This window comes from Callospermophilus lateralis, chromosome 8 (assembly GCF_048772815.1).
Source record: "Callospermophilus lateralis isolate mCalLat2 chromosome 8, mCalLat2.hap1, whole genome shotgun sequence".
Lineage (NCBI taxonomy): Eukaryota > Metazoa > Chordata > Mammalia > Rodentia > Sciuridae > Callospermophilus > Callospermophilus lateralis.
Window position 1 is genome coordinate 1,922,311 of NC_135312.1, and position 22,183 is coordinate 1,944,493.

The window sequence follows — 22,183 nt, forward strand, 5'->3', positions numbered from 1 at the left end:
TCGCCGCTCACTGGCACCCCTCGCCTCCGCCGGCCCGGCTGCCCCACGCCGCACATGCGCTGAGGGCGCCGCGAGCCCCAGGCCCGCGGCGGGTCGTGGGCGGGGCCGGCCCGAGGAGGCCGCCAATCCCCGCGCGGCGCCGCACCGCGCCCCACCCCGCCCCGCCTGCCGCGGCGCGCCCCCGCGGGTTCCGCCACGCTCACGAACTCCGCGTCCTGGCTCGCACCGCGGGGCGGGGCATACGCAGGGCTCCGCGGGTTACGGCCTCCAGCGCGGAGGTTGCCAGGCGACGGCGCCCAAACGAGAAGGTCCCGCCGACCCAAGACGAGGGGGCGCGGCTGCGCTGCGGCGACCCTCGCCACCGCCGGCGCTGGGTCCGCGGCTGCAGGCGGAGGGGCCGAGGAGGTCTGGCGGCAGGCAGGTACCGGGCGGCGGCGGGTGCGGAGAGGTGCGGGTGCGGGCGAGCGTGGCCGGGTCTTCGGCTCACCCGCGACCTTCCCCTCTTGCCAGTTCTCCTCTTCTTTGCTTCCTTCCTCTGAGTTTAGCTGACATCTCCCTCCCTCTTTGGTCTTCTTCCCAACTCAAATTAATCGCAGTTAACGGTGTTTTCTGGTGTTGTGTGTTGTTGTTGTTGTTCTGTTTGGTTTTAATCTCCACAATAAACAGTGCTTTTTAAAAAGACATTTTCTGGGATTCACTACTTCCTCTAATAGTGCCCTAATTTGGATCTATTAAAAACGCTCACACACACACCCAAACACACAGACCCACCAAAGTTTGAGTACCTGTTATTTGTCAAGTAGACAGCTAAAACACAAATAGGTGGTCTCTCTTAAAATTCTCCTGTACAGCTGAAGAAACAGGCGCAAAGAGGCCCCGTGTCCTGGCCGTAGGAGCGGATTCATACTGCGGGAGGTCTGTCCTTTCCATCCAGCACCACTTCCCTAAGGCACAGGAGAGGGAGGTAGGCCTCCCCTGAAACAATTCAGAAGCATTCCCTGCTCTAGCCTTCTTATCCTCTGTCCAGGGTGCTGGTGCCTAGCTGGTTCCCGCCAGGATGGCTGCTCAGATTCTTGCTAGCACCTTCTGAGCCCAAGTACTAGATGAAAAAGAAAAACGAGTTTCCAGAAAGGAAGTCTTCTACTTCTGCGCTGGAAGAACTTAGCCTCATGACCATGCAGAGCTGCCCAGGGAGGCTGGGAAATGTCAGCTTTCAGTTGAGCAGCAATAGGCCCAGCTAAAAAAAATCAGACTTTTGTTACTTAGGAGAAAGGGGAGATTGGAGATGAGACTCAACTAGCAAGACCAGCCACGTGGGGCTGTGCTTGAAGCTTAAGCCATAGGGGTGTGACCTGGCAGCAGTCCTTAGAGAACCAGCTTTAATCATGGTAAAAGAGCATATTTCAATTAATACACATGTGGGATCTCATGTAAATGAGGTCCCTATTGGTTGAGAGTTTGTGTCTGATGGAATCTAAACCTCCATAGACTCCCATTTCTGTCTATAAGTGATTGCTAAGAAAAAAAAAAAAAAAAAAAAAGAAAGAAACAGCTCCAGTCCAGCCCACCTTTCAAGTTATCTTAAATATGAGGTAGTCAAGTCTTGATTAGTGGAGTTAAAAATCAATTAAAAAAAATCAATAAGCTTGGGAATTAAATCCCACCTAGATGGGTTTTTACCATTAAAATAAAACTGAGGGGCTGGGGATGTGGCTCAGTGGCAGAGCACTTGCCTAACATGTGTGAGGCCCTGGGTTCCATTTCCATCGCTGCAATTAATAACATAAAAACTAAATAAAAATAAAATTAAGCTAAGAATGAATGAACAAATAACATTGAGGTGCTAAAAGCATGCCAGAGAATGTCCATTTTCTACCCAAAGACATGATTGTGTGGGCTCAAGTCACAGGGTGATGTCAGTGGGGATCCAGAACTCAAGCCTCCTTTTCCTCATGCCCACTCACAGTGCACCTGCTCTGTGCCAGGTGTGGAGTGCAGGGCCCTGCCCTGGAACACAGCCTGACAGTGAGCAGATTGGTGCGACGAGATGGGAGAGCCTGAGTTGGGCTGGGCTCCAGAGGAGCCCCTTTTCCCCCTTCTTGCCTTCTGCTTGGTGCATCCATTCACTCCTTCCAGTTCTTTCCCTCCAGGTCCACTCTGATTGGCGAGGGCTTGCATGAACAGGGGCACCTGAGACCATCGGGGTTTTATTTTCTTACTTCCTTAGAAAACGTTATTGTGGCATTTATCTCCCAATTGGATGAGATAGAACAACTGAACTCTATTGCACTATAGAATCCAAGTGAGTAAAGGTTTAAAAACATCTATTTTTAAAAAGAAAGTAATATGACCATTGAGTAGGTCTTATTTCTGCAGAGCCATCTTTCAGATTCAAACTCAGGGCACAGTTTAAGGACTTGGTCCTTTTTGTGTCACACTCAGCATTGATTCCACAGATGTTCCTGGGTACTGGTGAAGTGCCAGTCCTGGGGTAAGGGCCAGGACTCAGGTGGGGAAGCAGGGTCCCATCTGTGGTGCTCAGTGCTTGCAGTGGGTGTTTAGATGGCCTCAAGGAGACCTGCAGGAGTGGGGAGTGGAGAGGAAGCAGGCCTCTCTGGTGTTGATATCTGAGCTGGGTGTTGAGGGACATCTAGGAGTTTGTCAAAGAAAAGAGAAAGGGAAGGCTTGTTTGAGGTTCAGGGGCCATGTGTGGAGGAACTTCTAAGCCATTAAGGGACCCAAATGGACAGGGCAGGGTGAGGAGGGTCCCAGGATGGTGACCTCAGTTTGTGAAGGAGTTGGGACATGCTGAGAAGACCCATCTGGACCATGGCAGCTGACAACCTAGAGTCTATTAGCAGTGGACAAATGGATTCCTGAAGCCACGCCTCCCCAGACCTCACCCACCCCTGCAGCTCAGGCCCAAAACTTGGGGTCCCCTACTATTTTCCCACTAGTACAGGCCCTCAGGAACATGCCCTGGGAAGTCTAGGGAGTGGGCTTAAGGCCAGGCTAGGCAGGCCTCTTGTGGATATGTTCTGTGCCATCTAACAACGAGGCCCTAGGAAAGGATTCCCATCAGCACAAGTGACCAAGTGTGAGGGGTGCTGCTAGAGGAGGGTGTGGAGTGAAAACGAGCCCTTGCTGTTGGCCCTCCTGGTGTGCTTTTGTCCACCAGTCTGAGAAAAGCCAAGATTTTGCTGAGGTACAGACAGCAAATCATGGAAATGGGTGTCTCCTCAGAACTTCTCCCAGGAGGCCACTAGATAGTGTCTCTGCTGCCAAGGCAGGAATAACTAGGAGCAGGGAACCTGAGAAAGTGTGGCTCTCTGGAGCCCCCCACCCATAAGGCTGCCTGGGCTGGAGGGCCCTGACCCCACTGGGGTTGTTTTCCACTGAGGAGCAAGCAAAAGTGGAATGAAGGCCCGCGAACTATGCCAGCTCATGAGGGTGCAGGCCCTGCAGGGCTAGGGTCAACGGCAGGAAAAGACCAATAGGACAAGGGCAGGCTGGGCAGGAACCCACTTGAGGGGGCTTCAGGAGCCATGCCTAGGACCTGGCATCAGGGCACCTGCCATGGTAGGTGCAGGTCTCAGGAAGGGACTCTGGGCCCAAGCTTTGGGCACCAGATCCCCTGGTTCAGTCACCACAAAGGGCCCCATAAACCCACATCTCCCCCATCCCTTCCAGGTATGTGGGCCTCTCCTGTCCTTAACCCCACCCATTTTCCTCCCCCATCCTGAGAGCCTAGGGCGCAGAGACACTATGTGCTTGTCTTTGCCCAGGACTGAGCCCTCCAGGAGGAGTGCACAGCCTCCACTGGACCTCCCTGGCTGCCTTCTGCCTGCCTGCATCCATCCACACAGCTACAGGTGCTGGCCTGTCCTCCCAGTTACAGGATGGGCACAACCCACCCTTGAGCTGTAGGCAGGGTGCTTCCTTTTGCTTCCTGCTCCACAAGTGGCCCTGTCCCTCTCCTAAGGATCATGTCTGAAAGAACCCCCAGTATGAGTGATTCTCCTGTTCATAGTTGATGAGGCAGATCCCACCCAAGGGACAAAACTCAAACCCCTCAGTGCCCAGCCAATGCCTGTCCTTATCCCTGCTCTGTGTTCTCCAGGTAGATGGCAGGTCCACCCCACTGTACCCCCCCCCAAGGACCCCAGTTATGCTACGGAGTTTTAAAGAGTGTTCCATGGTGGGTGACCGTGGTGAAGACAGGGCCAGGACTGATGATCTGCTGAGCTCCCTCTCTTCTGGGTCTGCCTGGAGCCTCCATGGTTCCTAATGGTGCCTGGAGGGAAAACCACAGGTTCCAACCCCATAAGCACTCTCAAGAAAGTGGGCCCAGCAAGCTAGACATTCCCCCTCATGGCCATGTGACAGCTGTTCAGATCTGCCTGTGTCACCAAAACTGGTCTGGGCCTGAGGCTAAGGACAAGCCCTGACCCATCCCTACCATGCTGGGTGCCTGAGCTACTCAGACCCTCCCAAGGAGACTCCAAGGCTAGGGTGTCACTCAGTATGGAACACTTGCCTGGTATATGAAAGATCCTGGGTTTGATCCCAAGGAGGAAAAAAAAAAACCCACAACAGCAACAACAAAACCCAACCAAGGACAGGACACAGAATTCAGCTCCGAACCCATCACAGAAGGGGGAGCAAAGAGCAGGCCCTCACTGGTCTTTCTGCTCACTCCTGTAGCAAGGGGACTTACTAGAAGTGACCTGAGTTCCAAAGAAAGCGAGAGGACCCTGGTAGGCAAAGGGGAGTTGCCTTCTCCCGCTGCGCGGCCTTTGAGTGAGCAGAGGTTTCCTGCTCCCTGGAGAGGGTGAGGTGGGACCAGCTCCATGAAGGTCTCAGGGAGGCAGGCTGTGGAGGACAGGAGGACCAGCAGAGGGAACAGGGTGGCCTCCCACAAATGTTTTGTCTTGCCTGGGGCTACACCTGACTGGAATGACATCCTGGTGTCTGCGGAGTGCATGTTTAACAATTTAATCTGGCACCCATCCAGAGTGCCACTGTGTCTCCCTGTTCCTCCATCATCAGGCTGCACCCGCCCACAGGAATCCACATGGAGGCTGCCCTGCCGTCTCCAGACACAGGGAAGGTAACCTGGCGCCTGTCGTGGCAAGCCAGGGTGGGTCAGCATCCTGCTGGTACCAGTGGCTGGCTCATGGGGCACCCAAGGAGCTCACTGGCTTCTCTTCCAGGACCTGGTCTCCAGGGCCTGTTCTTGGCACCAAGGCTTCAAGTCAATTTCTGCTGATTTCTAAATTCTGCTCCTCTGACATGATTAGAGAGAGGCTCGTGCTGGCTTCTATGCATGTGCAGAGTCAGGGTTAGGACCCAGAGCAGCCCAAAACACACAGTCCCAAGTCAGGCCGGGTGCAGGGCCTGGAGTGCAGCCCTGGGCGATAAGGCATCTGGGTCTCTTTCCCTGAGTGCTCAGTGACACCCCCCACCCAAGGAGCATCCAGGATCCTCTTAGAGACAGCCCCCAAGCCTGACCTTCTGCTATGCATCCCTTTCCTGCCACCTATATCCCCCTGGGGTCACCTGTATCTCCTTCCCCAAGTCCCCCACCATGGTGTTTCCTTGGGTTCAGGCTCAGCATCCGGGACCCACATCTGTCCTCCCTGGGCTTGCTCCTGGGGATGTTCAGGGCCTTCTGTCCTGAAGGCTGGCAGTCACCAAAGCCTGAGGCTACTCTGCAGCCCTGGCCTAGGCTGAAAGCACTGGGGACTCCCTGATTGTTCTGGGCACTCAGCATGTCCTCTCCTGCTAGAGAACCCATTCTTCAATTCCTGACATTTTTTGTCTTATTTCTCTCCTCTTCCTTGATCTCCTAGTCAATGGAATTTGACATTTTGGGATTGTTACTTAATTTTCAAAGTGCCTTTCTCCTGCCTTCTGCATCTTCATGGGGGCAGGAGAGGGAAGTCAACTCCTGGTGGTCTTGGCTGGGATTGGCCATCTCACTGAAGGCCCTCCAACTCTGCTTTTCCAGTCAGTTGCCAGCCTGGAGGGTCTAAGTCTGGGGCTGCTCCTGTTCACTGGCCAGTGGAGAAGATATGCCCCCATTGTCCCCAGAGCATCAGCAACCCAGCTTTGCCAAGGGTGGCCCTGCACCTGCCCACCACTCCCAGTGGCCACTCAGTCATGGAACGAGGAAAGGGGTTGGTGGGAAGGGAGTCCCAGGAGTGGCCTGGCTACTGCTCAGCTCCTGAGCAGTCCCACTGAAGCCCAAGCAATCTTGCTGCATGGGCAAAAGCAGGCCTTTACTAACAAGGTTCACCTCCTCTGAGGACAGCTGGGGCCACCTGCAGTCAGTAGAGCCAGCTCCTAGGGCTTGGCCTCACCTTGAGCCTCTCCTCCCAGGACACCCTGGGAGCAACCCCAGGCCAGCCTGTCTGCTCAGCACCCTCAAGACCTGGCCCCTTACCAGCTGTGCATCCTGAGTCTCGGGTGCCTCGGGTGTTTAGAATGGTGGTGTTGGAACTGGGAACCCCAGGCTTCTCCTTGCCATAGCCTTTTATGATTTGGTCACCTGCTCTGACCAGGGCCTGCCAAGTAAGCAGCCACCCTTCCAGGCTGGACTAAGGCCTGTTCTTGGCCTGAGTCATTCCCAGGGCTGGCCCCCATCTTCAGTTTGGCCTTGGGACAAGCCTGGGAGCCTCAGGGTACAAGGAGGAGTGGGCTTGGGCTCTAGTGAGTGGTGGTGACCTGGGAGCAACCACACCAACATCGGCCACTGGGGCAGCAGAGACCTGAAAAGGACTTTCCAGGAACTGGTCTCAGGTGACCTGAGCCAGGGTCCCCACTGGCATCAACAGGCCTCATTGCTCAAGGTCCCTAGCAGCCTGGTGGACTTCCATCAGTGCTGGTAAGGGTCCTGTAGCCACTTCTGCCCAGTCACACTGGCCACCTAGAAGTTGCAAAGAAGGTGACCCATGATGTTTTATTTTTAGGGTCCTTCTCAGGAAGATGGCCTACTATGGAAAATGCATTGATGTTGTGATAGAGCAACTGGACAAGTTTAAGCCTGAGAAGGACAGTCCTGACCAGTTCCTGGAGGCTGCATCCTCCTCTCTGCAGGTAGGGTCAGGGCAGCACTGGACTTCTGGGAGGCTGAACCACTGGCATTTCCCTCTCACGGGCTTATCAAGTCCATGCCTAACAAAGGCCTCCTGCCTACCACGAGAGGCCCCAAGGCTAGTCTCCCTCCCAGTGGTGGCCAGCAGTGTTCTCGGGAGGCTCCCAGCACCCAGGTGTACATCACACTGAACTATGTGGGGAGACGCCTAACTCTGGATCATGTCCCTACATAGTTCTGTCATCAACATAGATAAGAAGAGGGATTCCTGAGCCCCTGCACACCCACCCCTAGTTTGGAGGGTCTATAGCTGTGTTCACAGTGGCAGCAAGTGGCCAGGGACCTCCAGCAGAGTCAGGGGTAGGCCAAGGCACCGAGGCCCTGGGGAGCCACTGATATCCCCCCACCTCCTTCATCTTTCTGCTCACACCTTGAGGCTGGCCACCTACGCCTCAGCTCCTTCCCCCACCCCAGGGATCCCTTTCCATCTCTCCCCAGTTCCTGTCCAGAAACTGGTCCCCTGGGATGTAAAACCTGGGCTTGGGAGAGGAGAAGTCCATGGTCCTCAGTCTGCCTCGCTTCAGCATCACCTGCCACCCCAGCACCTTACCCCACCAGGACCCTCCCTGTCATCTGATCCCTATCCCCCATAGCGGTCTCTGACCCCATGTCCACTGTCTGTCAAGGGCAGGTGCCAGGGGAAGAGCTGGGGGACTGTCACATGGGTGCTCCCCCATCCCACCCAGGAAGCACCCACCCTTGAAGTGGGTATTGTCACAAGTGCATTAGTGGGGAGGGAGCAGGAAGAACTAGGCAATCTTGCTGCATGGGCAAAAGCGGGCCTTTACTATCTAAGCAATCTTGCTGCATGATGCTGGTTGCTGCTCTTGTTTGAAATGGCCTCAGTAGGCTGTTACTGCCAGGGCCCCAGGGAAGTGTCCCTGGCCACACCCCAACCCATTACCTGCACAGGTGTCTCCTACTGAGAGACCTGCCCTTGGGAAGCAGCCAGAAAGCCCAGAGGCAGGAAGGTGTGGGCAAAGGCTGCAGGGGCTTGGGGGCCAAGGCCTGTCATGGGAGAGAAAGCTTAGAACCTCTGACTCCTGCTCCCCAGCCTCTGGAAGAGCCCTTCCTCCAGCTGGGGCTGCAGTCAGCAAGGACGGAGGCCCTAGAGGGCACTGGGCCTCCTCCCCACCTCAGCACCTCCTTGCTTCCTGCTCTTCCTCTAACAACCTCATCATTTGGGGGACACACCGAAAACAGCAAGGGTCAGAACCGGGGAAGCCCTTACACAGCTTGGCCCAACTTCTGACCCTACACAGAGCTGGATCCCCTTGCCCAGAATCCTGCCCTAGGAGCCAGCCCAGGGCCTGGCACTCACCTGTCACCTAGACCCGTGACCTGGACCCACCTGCTCCAGGGCCTGGCTTTAGCAGCTCCCTCTCTCCTTCTTTCAGCCACAAAGGCCTCTGGATCCCAAGTTCCTGCAGCTCCTGTTGGCACCTCCCTTTCCACCAAGACTACCTGCCCACTGTCTGGGGCTCGTCCCATGTCCCTCAAGCTTCTATCCCAGTCTGTGTGCTACTATAACAGAATGTCTGAGGCTCAGTAATTTATGAGTGACAGAATGTATTTCTCCCAGTTAGGGGGGCCTGGGAAGTCCAAGATTGATAAAGATGCTGGCATCTGGTGAGGACCCTCATCCTGTGGCAGAAGCCAAGAAGGAGAAGAGGCAGAGAGAGCACCTGCCCTCTCCAAGGTTCCACCTAAACACAACCACAAGGGCGAGTCCATGTCCATGCAGGTCTTGTAGGTCAAACAGCCAAACACAACACCCTCCAGGCAATCTCTCCCCACTCTCCGCTGGCAGCTCCAGGCCCTACCCCGACCTCCTTGTCATGGAACCTGTAGGTCCAGCCTGGCACAGTTACCCCATTCTGCAACGTGCCACTGGAGCCCGGCACTACCTGTGTTGGTCTCCTTCACCAGCACTGCTCCTTCTGGGCTCTGGCCTCTGGTTGTCGGGGTCCTCAGAGGCTCTTGTCATCTGGCCTGCTCCCAGCCCTTCCTCCAGCCCTGACCCTCTCTGAGCCCCATGCCCACTGCTCTGGCCACACTGGTTTCCAGCTGTTCCTAACACTGACCGTTCCCACTCCTGGTCACCTGCCTCAGCCCACAGTGGGGAGAGCGGGCAGGTTCTTCAAGCGAGAAAGGGAGAGCTACTGTCTTCGCTTCTTGAGCGCCAGGCAGGAGCGTGAGTCACAGCAACAGTCTGGGGTTGGTCCTGGTCCTTGAGTCATGTGTGACCCATGTGTGTGCCTTTCCCTGGTGATCCTAGCACCCCGACACCATCCTGCAGACCAGCAGCAGTGAGTGGAGCTGGCGCAGCCTGGGGCACTGGCCCTGCACCTCTGAGGCCGGCACTGGCATTCACACGGGTGGCGGAGCAGCACCTGCCTCACGGGCCCTGGGCCTTTTGCTTACTGCAAAATGTCCCTCTGAAGTTGAAGTGGAACGGGGCCTTGGAGACTGACCCAGTTTGAACAACTCGCTTTCATCTCAGCTGTAATACACCAACTTCCTCAGGCCAGGGCTGCAGATTGTCACCTGCCCGAAAGTCATACAACACAGAAACCAACAGGTGGAGTCTGATGAAGGGCACATGGAAGGCTGGACTGTGCCCCAGATGTGTCACAGGCCTGCAGTCTACATGAGTGTGAGTGAGCTGAAGCCTGCGGATGAGGGCTCCTTAATTTAGGATGGGCCCTAACTATGAGGATGGCCTTGGAGGAGGAGGGAGTGTGGACACAGGCACAGGGAAAAGAGCACATGGTAACCCAGACGTGGGAAAGAAGGCCACACTGCAACAGAGGCTGTGATCTGAGGGAGGCAGACATCAGTCACCAAGCATCAAGACCCGTGAACCTGCTAGGAGGGACGGTGGGTGGGTGTTCCTCTGGTGCACCTCCACTCCAGACTGGGCCTCCAGAGCCATGAGAGGCTGTTCTCTGTCTCCAACACCCTGTTTGTGGTCATTTGCTGTAGTAGCCCCAGGAAATCCGCCTCCCACTAGAGTCCTGTGACAGAGGGGCAGACTGGGAACAGACGGGGCCTCAGAACCACCCAGAGCTCCTGCGGGAGTGCTGGGCCTAGGACTGGGGGAGAAGTGGGCCTGAGGCCCACTAGACTGGGGAAGTCTGAGGACTCATGGGTTTGGGTGGCATCCGGCAGCCTGAGTTTCCTTGCCTTGGCTCCTGACCTGCCTCAGTCTGCATCTCTGACTGACAGGTCTTGGTAATAGGGCTTGCAAGTCCTGAGCTGTGGTTGATTAGCACCAGGCCCTGTCCTGCCTGGCCCTGGGCTAGCTCCACAGACCCAGAGTGACTCCTACAGGAGGCCTGGTGATTGTGAAGCTGCAGGGATCTGGACCTCTGGTTCCCCTGCCCTTGGGACAGCTGTCATTGCTGACTGATTTCCCTGGGTGGAGACTTAGCAAAGCCCAAAATTTTGGTGGCCACAACCCATGTCTCATGGTCTCAGTGACAGCCTGGCTGGGAATCAAGACCTCTATAGTGCAGTTGAGGCCTTGCTCTGACTCCTGGGAAAGGGAGCCTACCTGTCCAGACCCAGAACCCGGGCCAGGGTTGAGTGCTCAGCAACCTCTCACCCCATTCCCAGTTCCAAGATCAGTCTGTCTCTGTGAACCGCTGGACACCATTGTCCTGGGAGCTGCAAGCCCAGCATGCTTGTCCTTCCCCAGTTGCAAGGACCTGGCCTCTGACCCAGCCTGACACATGGACCCAGGTGCCATTCACTGGCACTGCCTCGTCCCACTTAGCCCTGCATCTGCAAGGTCCTCTGCCCGATGCCTCTCTGCCAGGCCTGCCTTGCCCAGGGCTGATGGCGTCAGAGCATACACCTGCTCTTATTAAAAAGACATTGTCACACATCCCGAACACACTCGTAACTAATGAGCGAAAGAATCCCTATTGTCTTAGCCCCAGAGACCAGAAGATGTTGTCCAGAGTCCTGAGAGTCACCCAGCCCTCAGCACAGATGACTCATCACCCTCTGACTCCTAGGCCCAGGACCTGGGCTTCCTGGGACCCAGCAGGGGTGGTGCCCTCTGGTGTGGGTGCAGCCTGCAGTCAGGGAAGCCGGAGGGAAGGGGGACAGAGACTGGTGGCTGAAATGAGAGCCAGCTCAGCAGCTCTGCCTGTACTCACAGGTGTGTCCAGTGACCTTGTAACTAGAGGGGACAATTGATAACCTCCTGGGGCATCTGCTGCCTCTGTTGAATGAGGAAGAGGAGGGTCTTCATTCCTGTGTCTGGGACACCAGAGGCTCAGCCTGTCCTCAGGGAGACGGGCAGTGGGAACTGAAGCAAGCAGAGGTGACTTGTCCAGGCCCCGGGGGCCATCCCAGCACCACCAAAAAAAAAAAAAAAAAGTAGCAAAAGAAAGCTCATCCTGGGTAACAACCATGAGCTACAGTGTCGGGCTCTTGCTCTGCTGCGATTCTGAGGCCTCCTTGGCTCAGCTCTTCCAGAGGGTTTTGAGGCTGCAGGGCCTGCTGAAAGAGGGTAACCGGCTGGAGCAAAGCCTGGCAGTAATTTTGAAGTTGTTACCGAAGTAGCGCCTGCCAACTGCAGGGATGTGTCCCCTTGTCTCTCCACGCCTCACCCCCGGGGGTCACCACCCTACTCTCATCTGACTCCAGGGCCTGGAGAGGCTGAAGTCTGGCTAGTCCCATTTCCACTTCTACAGTGCATGGCTCTGGATGCACGTGTGTGTGCCTGCAGACGGCCTCCTTAGATTCCTAGAAACGCCCTCATTGAGCTGAAAGTTCTGGAAAACAAGACTCTCTCAACCCATTTCTGAACTGTTGGGGAAAGGCTAAGCATCTGTCCGCACCAGCCCTTCCCGTGCTGGCTGGAGACGTCAGACCCTTCATTTCCTGCCACCTTCAAAAACTGGAAAACTTCTCAGAATTTAATTTGAAAACCTTCTTTTCTTATTGAATAATTAACGCGTGTCCTGCACAGGCCACAATCCAGAATGTTCCAAGGGGCGAATGGGAGAGTGGCCCTGGGGCCACAGGGGCTGCGTGGGGACCCACTGGTCTTGCAGGCTTTCCTGCTGGCACTCCCCTCACCTGTTGTCTCCATCCCTGTGTCTGGGAACTTGCCTGAGCCCACTTGCTAAGTTACAGTGGTAAGATGCACAAGACACAAACGTCCCGTCCAGGGGCACTGGGCATGTGCAGGTGCCATGAAGCCACCATCCTGCCTGACTCTGGACCTCCCTGTCCTCGTGAGGGAGGTCCCTGGACTTGTCCCCACCATGCCGGTCATTCCCCTAGTCTACCTCAGCCCTGCCCCACCTCGCCCCCCCCCCACAGCTACTGCCCACCTGGCTGTTTGCTCTCCAGGCCCTGAGCCCCCTGAAGCAGGCGTTTGTGATGGAGGTCCTGTCCGGCTGTCTTGAATACTGGAGGTTGCTGACCATTGTGGTAGACGCCTTCTACGTACGGGATGGCCGACTCTGCCTCTGGGCTGACTACAGCCTCTTCCAGGGTGGGTGCCCATTCCACCTATCCCTAAGCCCCAGGCTGCTGTCATTCCAGAACCAGGGGCTGAAGGGGTAGTCAGACCTCAGCAGAGCCACCAAGAGAGCCAGGGGCTGCTCTTCAGGTTGCAGAGGCTCCTGCTGCAGTTCCACCAAAACCTGTTCCTCACTGAGACTCATGGTGACCTGTGAGAGGGTGGACCAGGGTGGCGTGACTCCTCACTTCACAGATAGGGACACTGAGATTCAGGCTCATGACAGAGTCAAAGGAGTCTGGCCCCCGAGGGAAGGTGACTGGGCAAGCCTGGCGCCTTTCCTGGGCCACTCCTGACCCCTGACCCTGAGGCCTTGGAGCAGGCCCTAGGCCACAGTCTGGACCTTGCTGAGTCACTAAACACAAGACACCTCTGGCCTCTGCCTTTCCTAGTGCAGGCTGGCCCTTGTGCACACCCAGAGAGGGGTGGGGGCTGCCCAGTCCTGGTGGGAGGCAGTGGCAGAGGCTGCAGGGTCGGGCGACACCATCTGTCCCTCAGAGGAACCTCTGAGAACTGATCAAATGGGACAACACAGTGGCGGCAAACCACGGCCGCTCTAAGACCTCGCTCCTTGTTGTCTGGGGATGTCCATCCTGGGACCTTCAGCAAGAGCTGGGTGTGTGTCCTGGGCCCGCTGGGGTGTGTGGGGGGGGGGTGCCTGCAAGGCCTCCCTCTGGCGATTCTGCAGCCGCACCCTCACGCTGCATCCCCTCTGCAGTGCTGTGCTACCTGGCCACGTTCCAGCTGGATGAGCTCGGCTTCCAGCTCTTCTGCAGCATCATCAAGTCCCAGCCCACACGCAAGACCTGCAAGGTGAGCCCCAGGATGGCTGCCACCAAGGGAGGCCGCTGGTCCCCTGGGAGCACCTCCAGGTTTCTTTCAATGAGAAGAACTCTGGAGGGTTGTTCTGGTCACTTCTGGGGAGACTGGGCTCATTGCTGCAGGGAGATTTGATTGTGCTCCTGTGTTCTGGTGGGTGGTACCTTGCACTGTTAGTGATAAGCCAGGGCAAGGAGAAGCCCTCCGGTCAGCTGGGCCTCTGGAGCCTCCTGGGGCTTCTCCACCTCCTGAGCAAATGCTAGGCCCAGCACAGCCTCCCCTCCCTCCAAGACCACATCCTGCTGCTGCCAGAAGGGATCCCAGGTGCCTGCTGCCTGCCTGCCTGTCCACTGCCCACGTTTCTATAGGATACTCAGTGCACCTTCCCTGTGGGCCAGGCTTCCTGAGCAGCCCACAGTGTTGTTCTTGCTTCACCCTCACACCATCCTATGAGGCTGCTCCTACATGGTGCTCATCCCTCACTTAACGGCAATGGGGACAGAGAGGTTAAGTGTTCAACTGGTGTCACACAGCACATGAGTAGTGAGCACATTCTGTTAGCCACTGGCTTGGTCAATGGCATGGGAATGGCTTCCTGGAGAAGATTGAGGGAGAGGCTACAGGACCAGGAGTGCTGGGGAAGGGGAGACTGGAGCAGCAGCGCCCACCAGATCCACAGCCACAGTGACCCAGAATACCTGCTCACACAGCATCTTGACTATCTAACTGGTGAAGGAGAAATGAGGGGCAGCAGGTGGCGTTTGGTCTGTCCAGGACATTTTCCTGCTCACATGTAAACACTAGGAGCTTATGATGAATAAATATTTGTAGTTTTTCTAAGCAAGGGGTTTCGTTTTTATGAAGGGACTGTTTTCCGAGAAATGCTTGAGGCTGGCCAGGGCAGCTTGCCCAGCTAGAGGACCTGTGCTTGGCTGATGTCCACTGCCCATGCTGGATCCTGGTTTTGCCAAGCAAGGTCCATCCTCATCTGGCCCTGGGCCCTGTGGTGGTGACAGCAGGGGCACCAGTGCAAGCCACACATCACACTCCTGGTGCTGGTCACTGACCAGCCCAGACAGCCCCATGCGGATTCCCAGGGGACCGAGAAGCTACAGATCCAGCGGTTGCCCTTGGCTGATGCCTGGCCCCCCTATCCACCTCAGGGCTCCAGGAAGACACCAAAGGGGCCTAAAAGACAGGATGACCCCTCTGGAATGCCATCACTGCTGTGGTCAGAAGTGGTAGTGTGACCAGGCTGGCTCTCAGGAGACCACAGCCCATGGCCTCCCCAGATGTTACCCACCACTTCTGGGAGGAGTGGCCCTGGGATCCTCGAGGAGGGGGCCAGTGTTCCTGCCAGCCCCTCCCCACATGCTGACTGAATCCACCGGAGAGCTAGAGGACTGCCTCAGACACACCAAACCAGCCCCGCCCCAGCAGGGGCCCAGTGAGAGTGGTGGCCAGGTGGGGGGACAGTCCCAGGAAGCCTGGATGGGACCAATAGGGTGTGCCCAAATGGAGGTAGGCCAGCAGGGAGGAGATGGCCACCACAGGGGCCCAGTGCAGGGGCCAACTGCCCCCTTTGGGTGTAGAGTAGCATCATAACTGACAGCCAGAAGAGGAATGGAGAGGGGCAGGAAAGAGTGTAAGGGGCAGTGGCCATAGGCAAAGGCCCAGAGGCCCTGCAGGCAGAGTAGGTGAAGGAGGCCACTAGTGTGAGTGATGGGGTGGGCAGATGACCAAGAGGGGCAGCTGGAGGGCTCGGGAGGATCTTGGGTTGCCTCTGTGTGGAGAAGGCCTGAGCCAAGCAGGGCAGGAGGCTGGTGAGGGGAGGTGGCTGTACTGGGGCTCATGCTGGGGAGGCAGCAGTGACCAGAGATCCTGTGTACCTACAGCCTTGCTCACTGCTGTCCCTCTGTCATCCTTGAATTTCCTGGGCCACCTCCCCAATATGCTTCCTGCTCCCAAGGCCCAGACTGCACTTTGCAGACCCACACTGGGGCACCATGTGTTCTGGTCACCACAGAGCTCTTCTGGGCCACATAGTGGCCCCTGTGATAGCCCTGGGGCCCTGGGCTGTCCTCCTGGCTGGTTTTCTGGGAACCTTTACTGAGTGGTCTCCAGTGCTCAGCTCAACTCCATAAGGCCCTGAGCTGGAGGCGGGGTGTCAACGACTTGCACACCCCACAGAGCGGCCTCCAGGGGTCCCAGGCTGGCTGCCCCTCAGGAAAGGATGGGGCCTACACCTTCTTCCCAGCAGTACCAAGGGCCACCTTGGCCCTTCTTGTCCAGCTGACAGTCTGTCCTGTGTAGGAGCCATGCAGCTCCCCAGGCGGCAGCACCCCGGAAACTAAACCAGTCCTATGTCCTCTGGAATCAAAGCTGGACCTGGGAACCAGGAGCTGGGGAATGGCCTTCAGAATCCCCAGACCCTGGGAATTCTGCCATGGCTGGTTCTGGGCCATCCAAGGGCATAGCAGGGCCTGCCCTGGCCAGGGAAAATGGCCGCAGTCCCACAGTTGGGACCAGCCTCCCGCTACAAGGGTCTGGGGAGACAAGTCACCTCCCCAAGGTTGGCAGGCAGAGGGCTCTCCAGGTCACCCAGTGGCAATACCCTGGGGAGAGGGTAAGGCAGAATGGCAGAATCCCGCTCCCGGAATTCCAGAGCCTTTGGAGCCAGGGGCTGGAAGGCAGACAGCTTTCCATGTGTGCCACCAACCACCTACTCAGAAGTGGGTTGTGGGGCCTTTGGGATCCTAGGAGCTGATGGGCACACAAGCCCATTCTGGAGAGAATGTGCCCTGCTGGGTTGGGACAGTCACAGAGCTGGAGCCCCTTCCCTACCTGGGACCCTACCAGGACCAGGGTCTGTCTTGAGGGCACAGTCTCTTTAGCCACCTGCAGTGCCATGTGAGCCTGAGCATCACACTCTGCCTGCTGCTGGCAGGTGAGGGTGCTGGGGTGCCCGTGGGGGGTGGGGGTGGAGGCCAAGACTCCACCCCTAGTGGCTCCGCCCCTTAGGACTCCCTCTTCCCTCAGTTCCTCAGGTTCTTTTTCAACCCCTTAAACCTATGCTCTTGGATCAAGGACGAATGGAGCCTTGTCTACGAGACCGCCCATGTGAAGGAGAACTGGATCAACCCCCTAATGAGGTGAGGCAGCGGTGTGGGTGTCGGTGTGCCTGGACATACCCTGTCCCCACTCCAGGTGCCTCATGGGCAGGGGCCTCCTCATCCCCTTCCTGCCCTGAGAAGTTCCGTGAGTCAGAAAGTGCTCTGTGTGAGGGTGAGAGGTTCCAAGAAGCCCCAAGCCCTCTGCTCCCCTGCCTGGGACTGGGGAACAGGCGTGCTGCAGTGCTGCCGCCAGCCAACCCAGGGCCCTCCACGCTGGAAGCCAACTGATGGCCAGAGGTCAGATGGCAAGAATCTGAGGGGTCTGTGACAGTGTCCTCAGTCCATCAGGGCTTTCTGCAGATCCCAAGAGTGTAGGCTAGGGAGGAGTTGGGGGAGCTCAGAGCTCAGCTCCTGATGCAATAAGGTCTCAATCTTTCTCTGGTGTCCCCCGAGCCCCATTCTCAGGCCTGCCACCACAAAGCTGCTCTTGCCACCTTCCCTGCCTCCACAGGAAACCTGGGGCAAATGCAGTCACAGGCCAGGACCTGAGGCAAAACTCTCAGCATAGTTGCTCCGCCATGGGAGTTCCCACTGGGACCAGGACACAGCTGGGGTTCCCCAGGGAAAGCCTGGGGACAGGTCACCTTGTTTCCTCGGGCCAGCCAGATGGACTGTTCTGGTGCAGGCAGACCATCGTATATGGGAGCTGTGTGTAGGAGGCCCTGGCCCCAGCTGTGGAAGACCCCAGGATCCCTTCTTCAGCAAGGGAGCTCCCCAGCCCCAGCTGGTCCCTGCTGCTGGCCATCAGAACAGACCTCCACAAGCAGGAGGACATCCCTCTGGTTTCCCCCGCTGCCTGCAGGCTTCCCCAGCCCACTCTGGGGCCAGCCCCATCACAAACTTCCTGCTCCAAGGTTGAGGGTCAAGGGTCATGGGCCGAGCCCTGCTGTCACCCCTTTCAGGAGCCTTCCTCCCAAGGCGGCCTTGATTCTCAGGGTGAGGCAGGCACTACTTCAAGCCCCCCATCTGCTCCCAGAGAGCCCCACAGGAGAGGACCCTGCACAGGCTGTGCCCATGGGATATGGAACACAGAAAGGGGTGGCCCAGACCTTGGAGCAGCCCAGGAGAACTCTTCTGTCCACACCCTCTCCAGAGCACCCATTCCGGAGGCTGCATGAAGGACAGTTGGGCTCCCTGCAGGGGGTATGGCCCTAGCCCCACCTGACTCCTGCAGCTCCCTCCACCTGTCACGAAAGAGCCACTCTGGAATGTTCCTTTTCCACTGCCAGCTTTCTTTCCTAGCTCCTGACTTCCTCCATCTGTGCCATCTGCTCTGTCCCAGATTAGCTCCCTCTAGGTCCCGCCTGCCACTTGTCTGCAGAGCTCCCAGCTTCCTACTTCCTCCTATCAGTGCCTCTGGAGCTGTGCTTTCATCTTGCAAGGGGAGTGCTGATACCAAGTCATGGGGGTATGCCTAGACTGTGTCTGAGAGAAGTAGAAGGGCTTTTGGCCCCTCACCACTCTCAGCCTGTTGGAGACCCCAGTGCTTGGGGGTCCTCCAGATTCCAGGACCACTTTGTTGACCCAGGGACTCCACTTTTGCCTTCAAGATGGCAGCCAGAGATTCAGGAGCTTGTTGATCAACTGGAGGGAGTGTCAGCTAGTCAAACTGCTATCTTCAAGACCAAGGCCAAGGTCACAGAGCCCAAGGAATTCAACCTGACTACACCCAGGCCCCGGGCCATTCCAGTACCTGAGCCAGTCCCCACCATGGCCAAGCCAAGACAAGTGAGTTGGGCACGTACAGTGGGTACAGGCTAGTACCACCAGGACCAGGAGAATAAACCACGGGGGCTGGTGGAAGACTGGGATCCTCGAGGGCCAAGAGTGCGCTGGACCAGGCCAGGATCATTCCAACACCCCTGAACCCCATGGAGAAGCCAGTCAGCTGACCTGGAGATCACCACATTCTTGGATCCAAGCTATCAGGCTTGGACTAGACCTATCTGGAGGTGAAATATAAAGTATCTATCCAGACCTATCTGGAGGTGGAGTTTGAAGCCCACATTGATCCCTAGAGCAATAGGCCACCCTTCCTGTTAGCTACTCCATGTGCAGATCACGGTGCACACGCTCTTGGGGCCATTGGAAGGCAATAACATCTGTCATGCCTGTTTCCGCCTCCACACCTCATCTGTCTCATCAGCTGAGGGCCTCTCCATCACCCCTTCCACCTCTCTGGCTTATCAGTCAGGATGCTCTTGACAGCAAGTAATGGGAAATGTAGTTCAAAGTGGCTTAGACAATACACCTCTCATTGGCTGATTCTTATGGCCAGAGTAGGATAGCCTTCAGGCATAGTTTGATTAGGATTCCTACTCTGCTTCTCTATGACCTTTTGTTGTTATCGGGACCCCCAAAAGACCACCAGAGACCAAGATCGATGTAAACAGCAAAGAGGTGTTTATTGCGAGCTAGCTCGTCCTCTGCGCGCGCACACATAGCAACTGGTGATGCTGAGAGGCCCGGAGCCCAGGGTTTGCAGCAGTTTTATACATTCTTTGGAGAAGGCAGGGACCCCCACATACATCATAGCATCTCTTAGCAAATCATCACACACCTCGGGAAAATCAAATAACTACTCTAAAACATGATTAGCACATTCACTGGTGAGAACAAGTTGGGTAGGGGTGATTGGTCAGTACAAAGGGGGTATTCATTTGAACTGATTGGTTTAAGCCAAGAGGGGTGTTTGTGCTGAACTACAGGGTTTCCCAACACGTTATCAACCACCATAAACTACTGGGGAGTCATCTGGCATCCCAGGTATTTCCCTGTCTCATGCTGATTGGTGGCTGCTAGGGGGTTGCTATGGATCCCCACCTAGCCTGACTGGCGCAGCAGATCTCTCCTGTTATTTGTAGATAAACAACTTAGCAGGGTGGGAATGTGCCTAGGAGTGCTCTGTGGGTCTTTCCAAGGACAAAGGTCATGTCCCTTCCTTGGACAGGCTTTGCTCAGAGGTAGAGGCTGCTTTTTCACTATTCTAGTTTCCTCTGTAAGTCAACTTCATCTTTGGGCTAACTTCCTTTGTTGTTAAAAATCCATGTCTCGTACCCACAGTCTATACCATCCAGGTCATAAGAGAATATCTTGGGCCAAAAATTCCCTAGAAAAATCTGATTGGATCAGTTCAGGTTTCATGCAGACCTTTGTCACCACTGTTTACCTCAGTGTTGAAGTATAACACCAGAGAAGCATGCCGAGGCAAGTTTAGAGTGGAAAGTAGAAGTTTATTAAAGGACAGTAGAAAAGATGGGCTGGAAATGTGGCTCAAGCCTGGCATGCCTGAGGCCTGGAGTTAGATCCTCAGCACCACATACAAACAAAGATGTTGTGTCCTCTGAAAACTAAAATAAATAAATACCTCTCTCTAAATAAATAAATAAAAAAGAAAAGACTTCTCCCCGGAAGAAGAAGGGGACCAAGAGGTGGATCCTTGGAAGGCGGATGTCTTCCCCTTTTCATAGCTAAGGTCTTCTTTCAGCTTTCCCGCATTCCTGTCCTTTGTTCTGTTAGCTTTCAGTGAAGGCCCAAAGGGTGGGGCTCAGATGGGCTGAAGGAGTAATCTGGGCAGGCAGGGCTTTTGGATTAGCATCTCCTTGTTTGCTGGGAGCTGCTTCATTAACATTTCCTTGGGCGGGCTCAGGGCCTTGGGGACATTTTCAATTCCCCCTAGTGCTGCTCTGGTTTCCTGGATTCCATTTTCTATAATGGCCTCCACTTTTTTTTTTTTTTTTTAATTTTTTTTTAGAGAGAGAGAATTTTTTTTAATATTTATTTTTTAGTTTATAGCAGACACAACATCTTTGTTTGTATGGGGTGCTGAGGATCGAACCGGGCCGCACGCATGCCAGGCAAGTGTGCTACCGCTTAAGCCACATCCCCAGCCCGCCACTCTTGATTTTACTCGATATTAAACCCAATTTACCTAACTACATAACTACCTATCTATAAATCTGGCTCACCTTGATCTGGCTTCGGTCATCAGGGGTGTGACGTCTTGATTGACTGGCCTTGAGCTCTCCTCAAGCTTTGGCCATGTGCTCAGCCTCCCAGATCAAATCTAATTCTCCAACAGGACTATGGGGTGTAAGGGAGAGTAAGAGGACAGGGCGGGGAGGTCCCAGTCCTACCTTCCTTCAGTCTCATTAAAATCTCTCTTCCCAGAAGTTTTATGAATCCTCAGTCCTATTAGGTCCCTCACTTACCTAAGTTCCTTTGCTTTATAGCATTAATTCGTAATTTGTGGGCCTTCTTATCATCTTTTTCTTTCTTTTTTAAAATATTTATTTATTTGTTTAGTGGTAGTTGAACACAGCATCTTTATTATTTATTTATGTTCATTTGATGCTGAGGATTGAACTCAGAGCCTCACACGTTCGAGGCAAGTGCTCTATCACTGAGCCACAACCCCATCCCCTCATCCATTTCCTTCACCTGACCTCATCCATTTTATTTGTCCTATGTTTTAATGCCACCAACATAGTCCTGGCTCAGAGCAGACCCTCAGTAAATACTTGTTGAATGGATGGATGGATGGATGGAGGTTGGAGGATGGCTGAACAGATGGATGATGCTTGGGTGGTGTTTTAGTCAGATTTTTTTTGTTGCTATGACTAAAGGACCCGACCAAAACAACTGTAAAGTAGGAAAGGTTTATTTGGGGGCTCACAGTTTTAGAAGTCTTAGTTCATAGAAGGCCAGTTTCATTCCTCCTAGTCTGTAGAAGGCTGGCTTCATTCCTCAGGGCTCCAGGTGAGGCAGAACATCATGGTGGAAGGTTGTGGCAAAGGGAAACAGCTTGGGCTGGGGATGTGGCTCAAGCGGTAGCGCGCTCGCCTGGCATGCGTGCGGCCCGGGTTTGATCCTCAGCACCACATACAAACAAAGATGTTGTGTCCGCGGAAAACTAAAAAAAAAAAATCTTAAAAAAAACAATTGAAACAGCTCATATCATGATCAGGAAGCAGAGAGAGTGAATTTCTACTCTCCAGATACAAAATACTGTAAGGGTCCGGCGAACGTCGGAGGAAGACACCACCAAGTGACCAACTCATGCAATAGCAAAAGGGGTTTATTGAGGATCCAATCCAGCGCGCTGGGGCTCCGTGCTCACTCAAGAAGGGAGAGCAGCCCAGAGCCCCGGGCAGGGCTTGAGCAGTGTTTAAGTACACTTTTTGAGGAGGGCGGGGCTTTGCATACATCACAGTCTCCTTTAACAAATCATCATACACCACGGGAAAATCAAACAACAATTCTGAGACATGATTAGCACATTCATTGGCGGGAACAGGTTGGGCGGGGGTGATTGGTCACTCCTAAGCGGGGTACACATTCAAACTGATTGGTTTTGGGCCCTGAATGTCTACGTGCCAGGCTACACAGGGTCCTAGGTTATTAAACAACCAGAGAGTCGGTGGGAATATTTACTGGGCAGTTCGGGTATTGTCCTAACAGCTACAGGAATTTCAGGTTTTGCGGGTAGCAAAG

At 55.2% G+C, this 22,183-nt stretch overlaps 1 protein-coding gene across 1 annotated transcript in view; it reads left to right on the forward strand.

Annotated features, from left to right (window-relative positions):
- The first annotated feature begins 6,987 nt into the window (after positions 1-6,987).
- Cfap99 (cilia and flagella associated protein 99) overlaps positions 6,988-22,183 on the forward strand; it is a 35,830-nt gene continuing 20,634 nt past the window's right edge. The window contains exons 1-6 of the mRNA XM_076865125.1: positions 6,988-7,098; positions 7,425-7,427; positions 12,527-12,671; positions 13,417-13,511; positions 16,557-16,669; positions 18,241-18,418. Of these exons, the coding sequence (XP_076721240.1) occupies positions 6,988-7,098; positions 7,425-7,427; positions 12,527-12,671; positions 13,417-13,511; positions 16,557-16,669; positions 18,241-18,418 (645 nt within the window). The remainder of the gene's footprint in view (positions 7,099-7,424; positions 7,428-12,526; positions 12,672-13,416; positions 13,512-16,556; positions 16,670-18,240; positions 18,419-22,183) is intronic.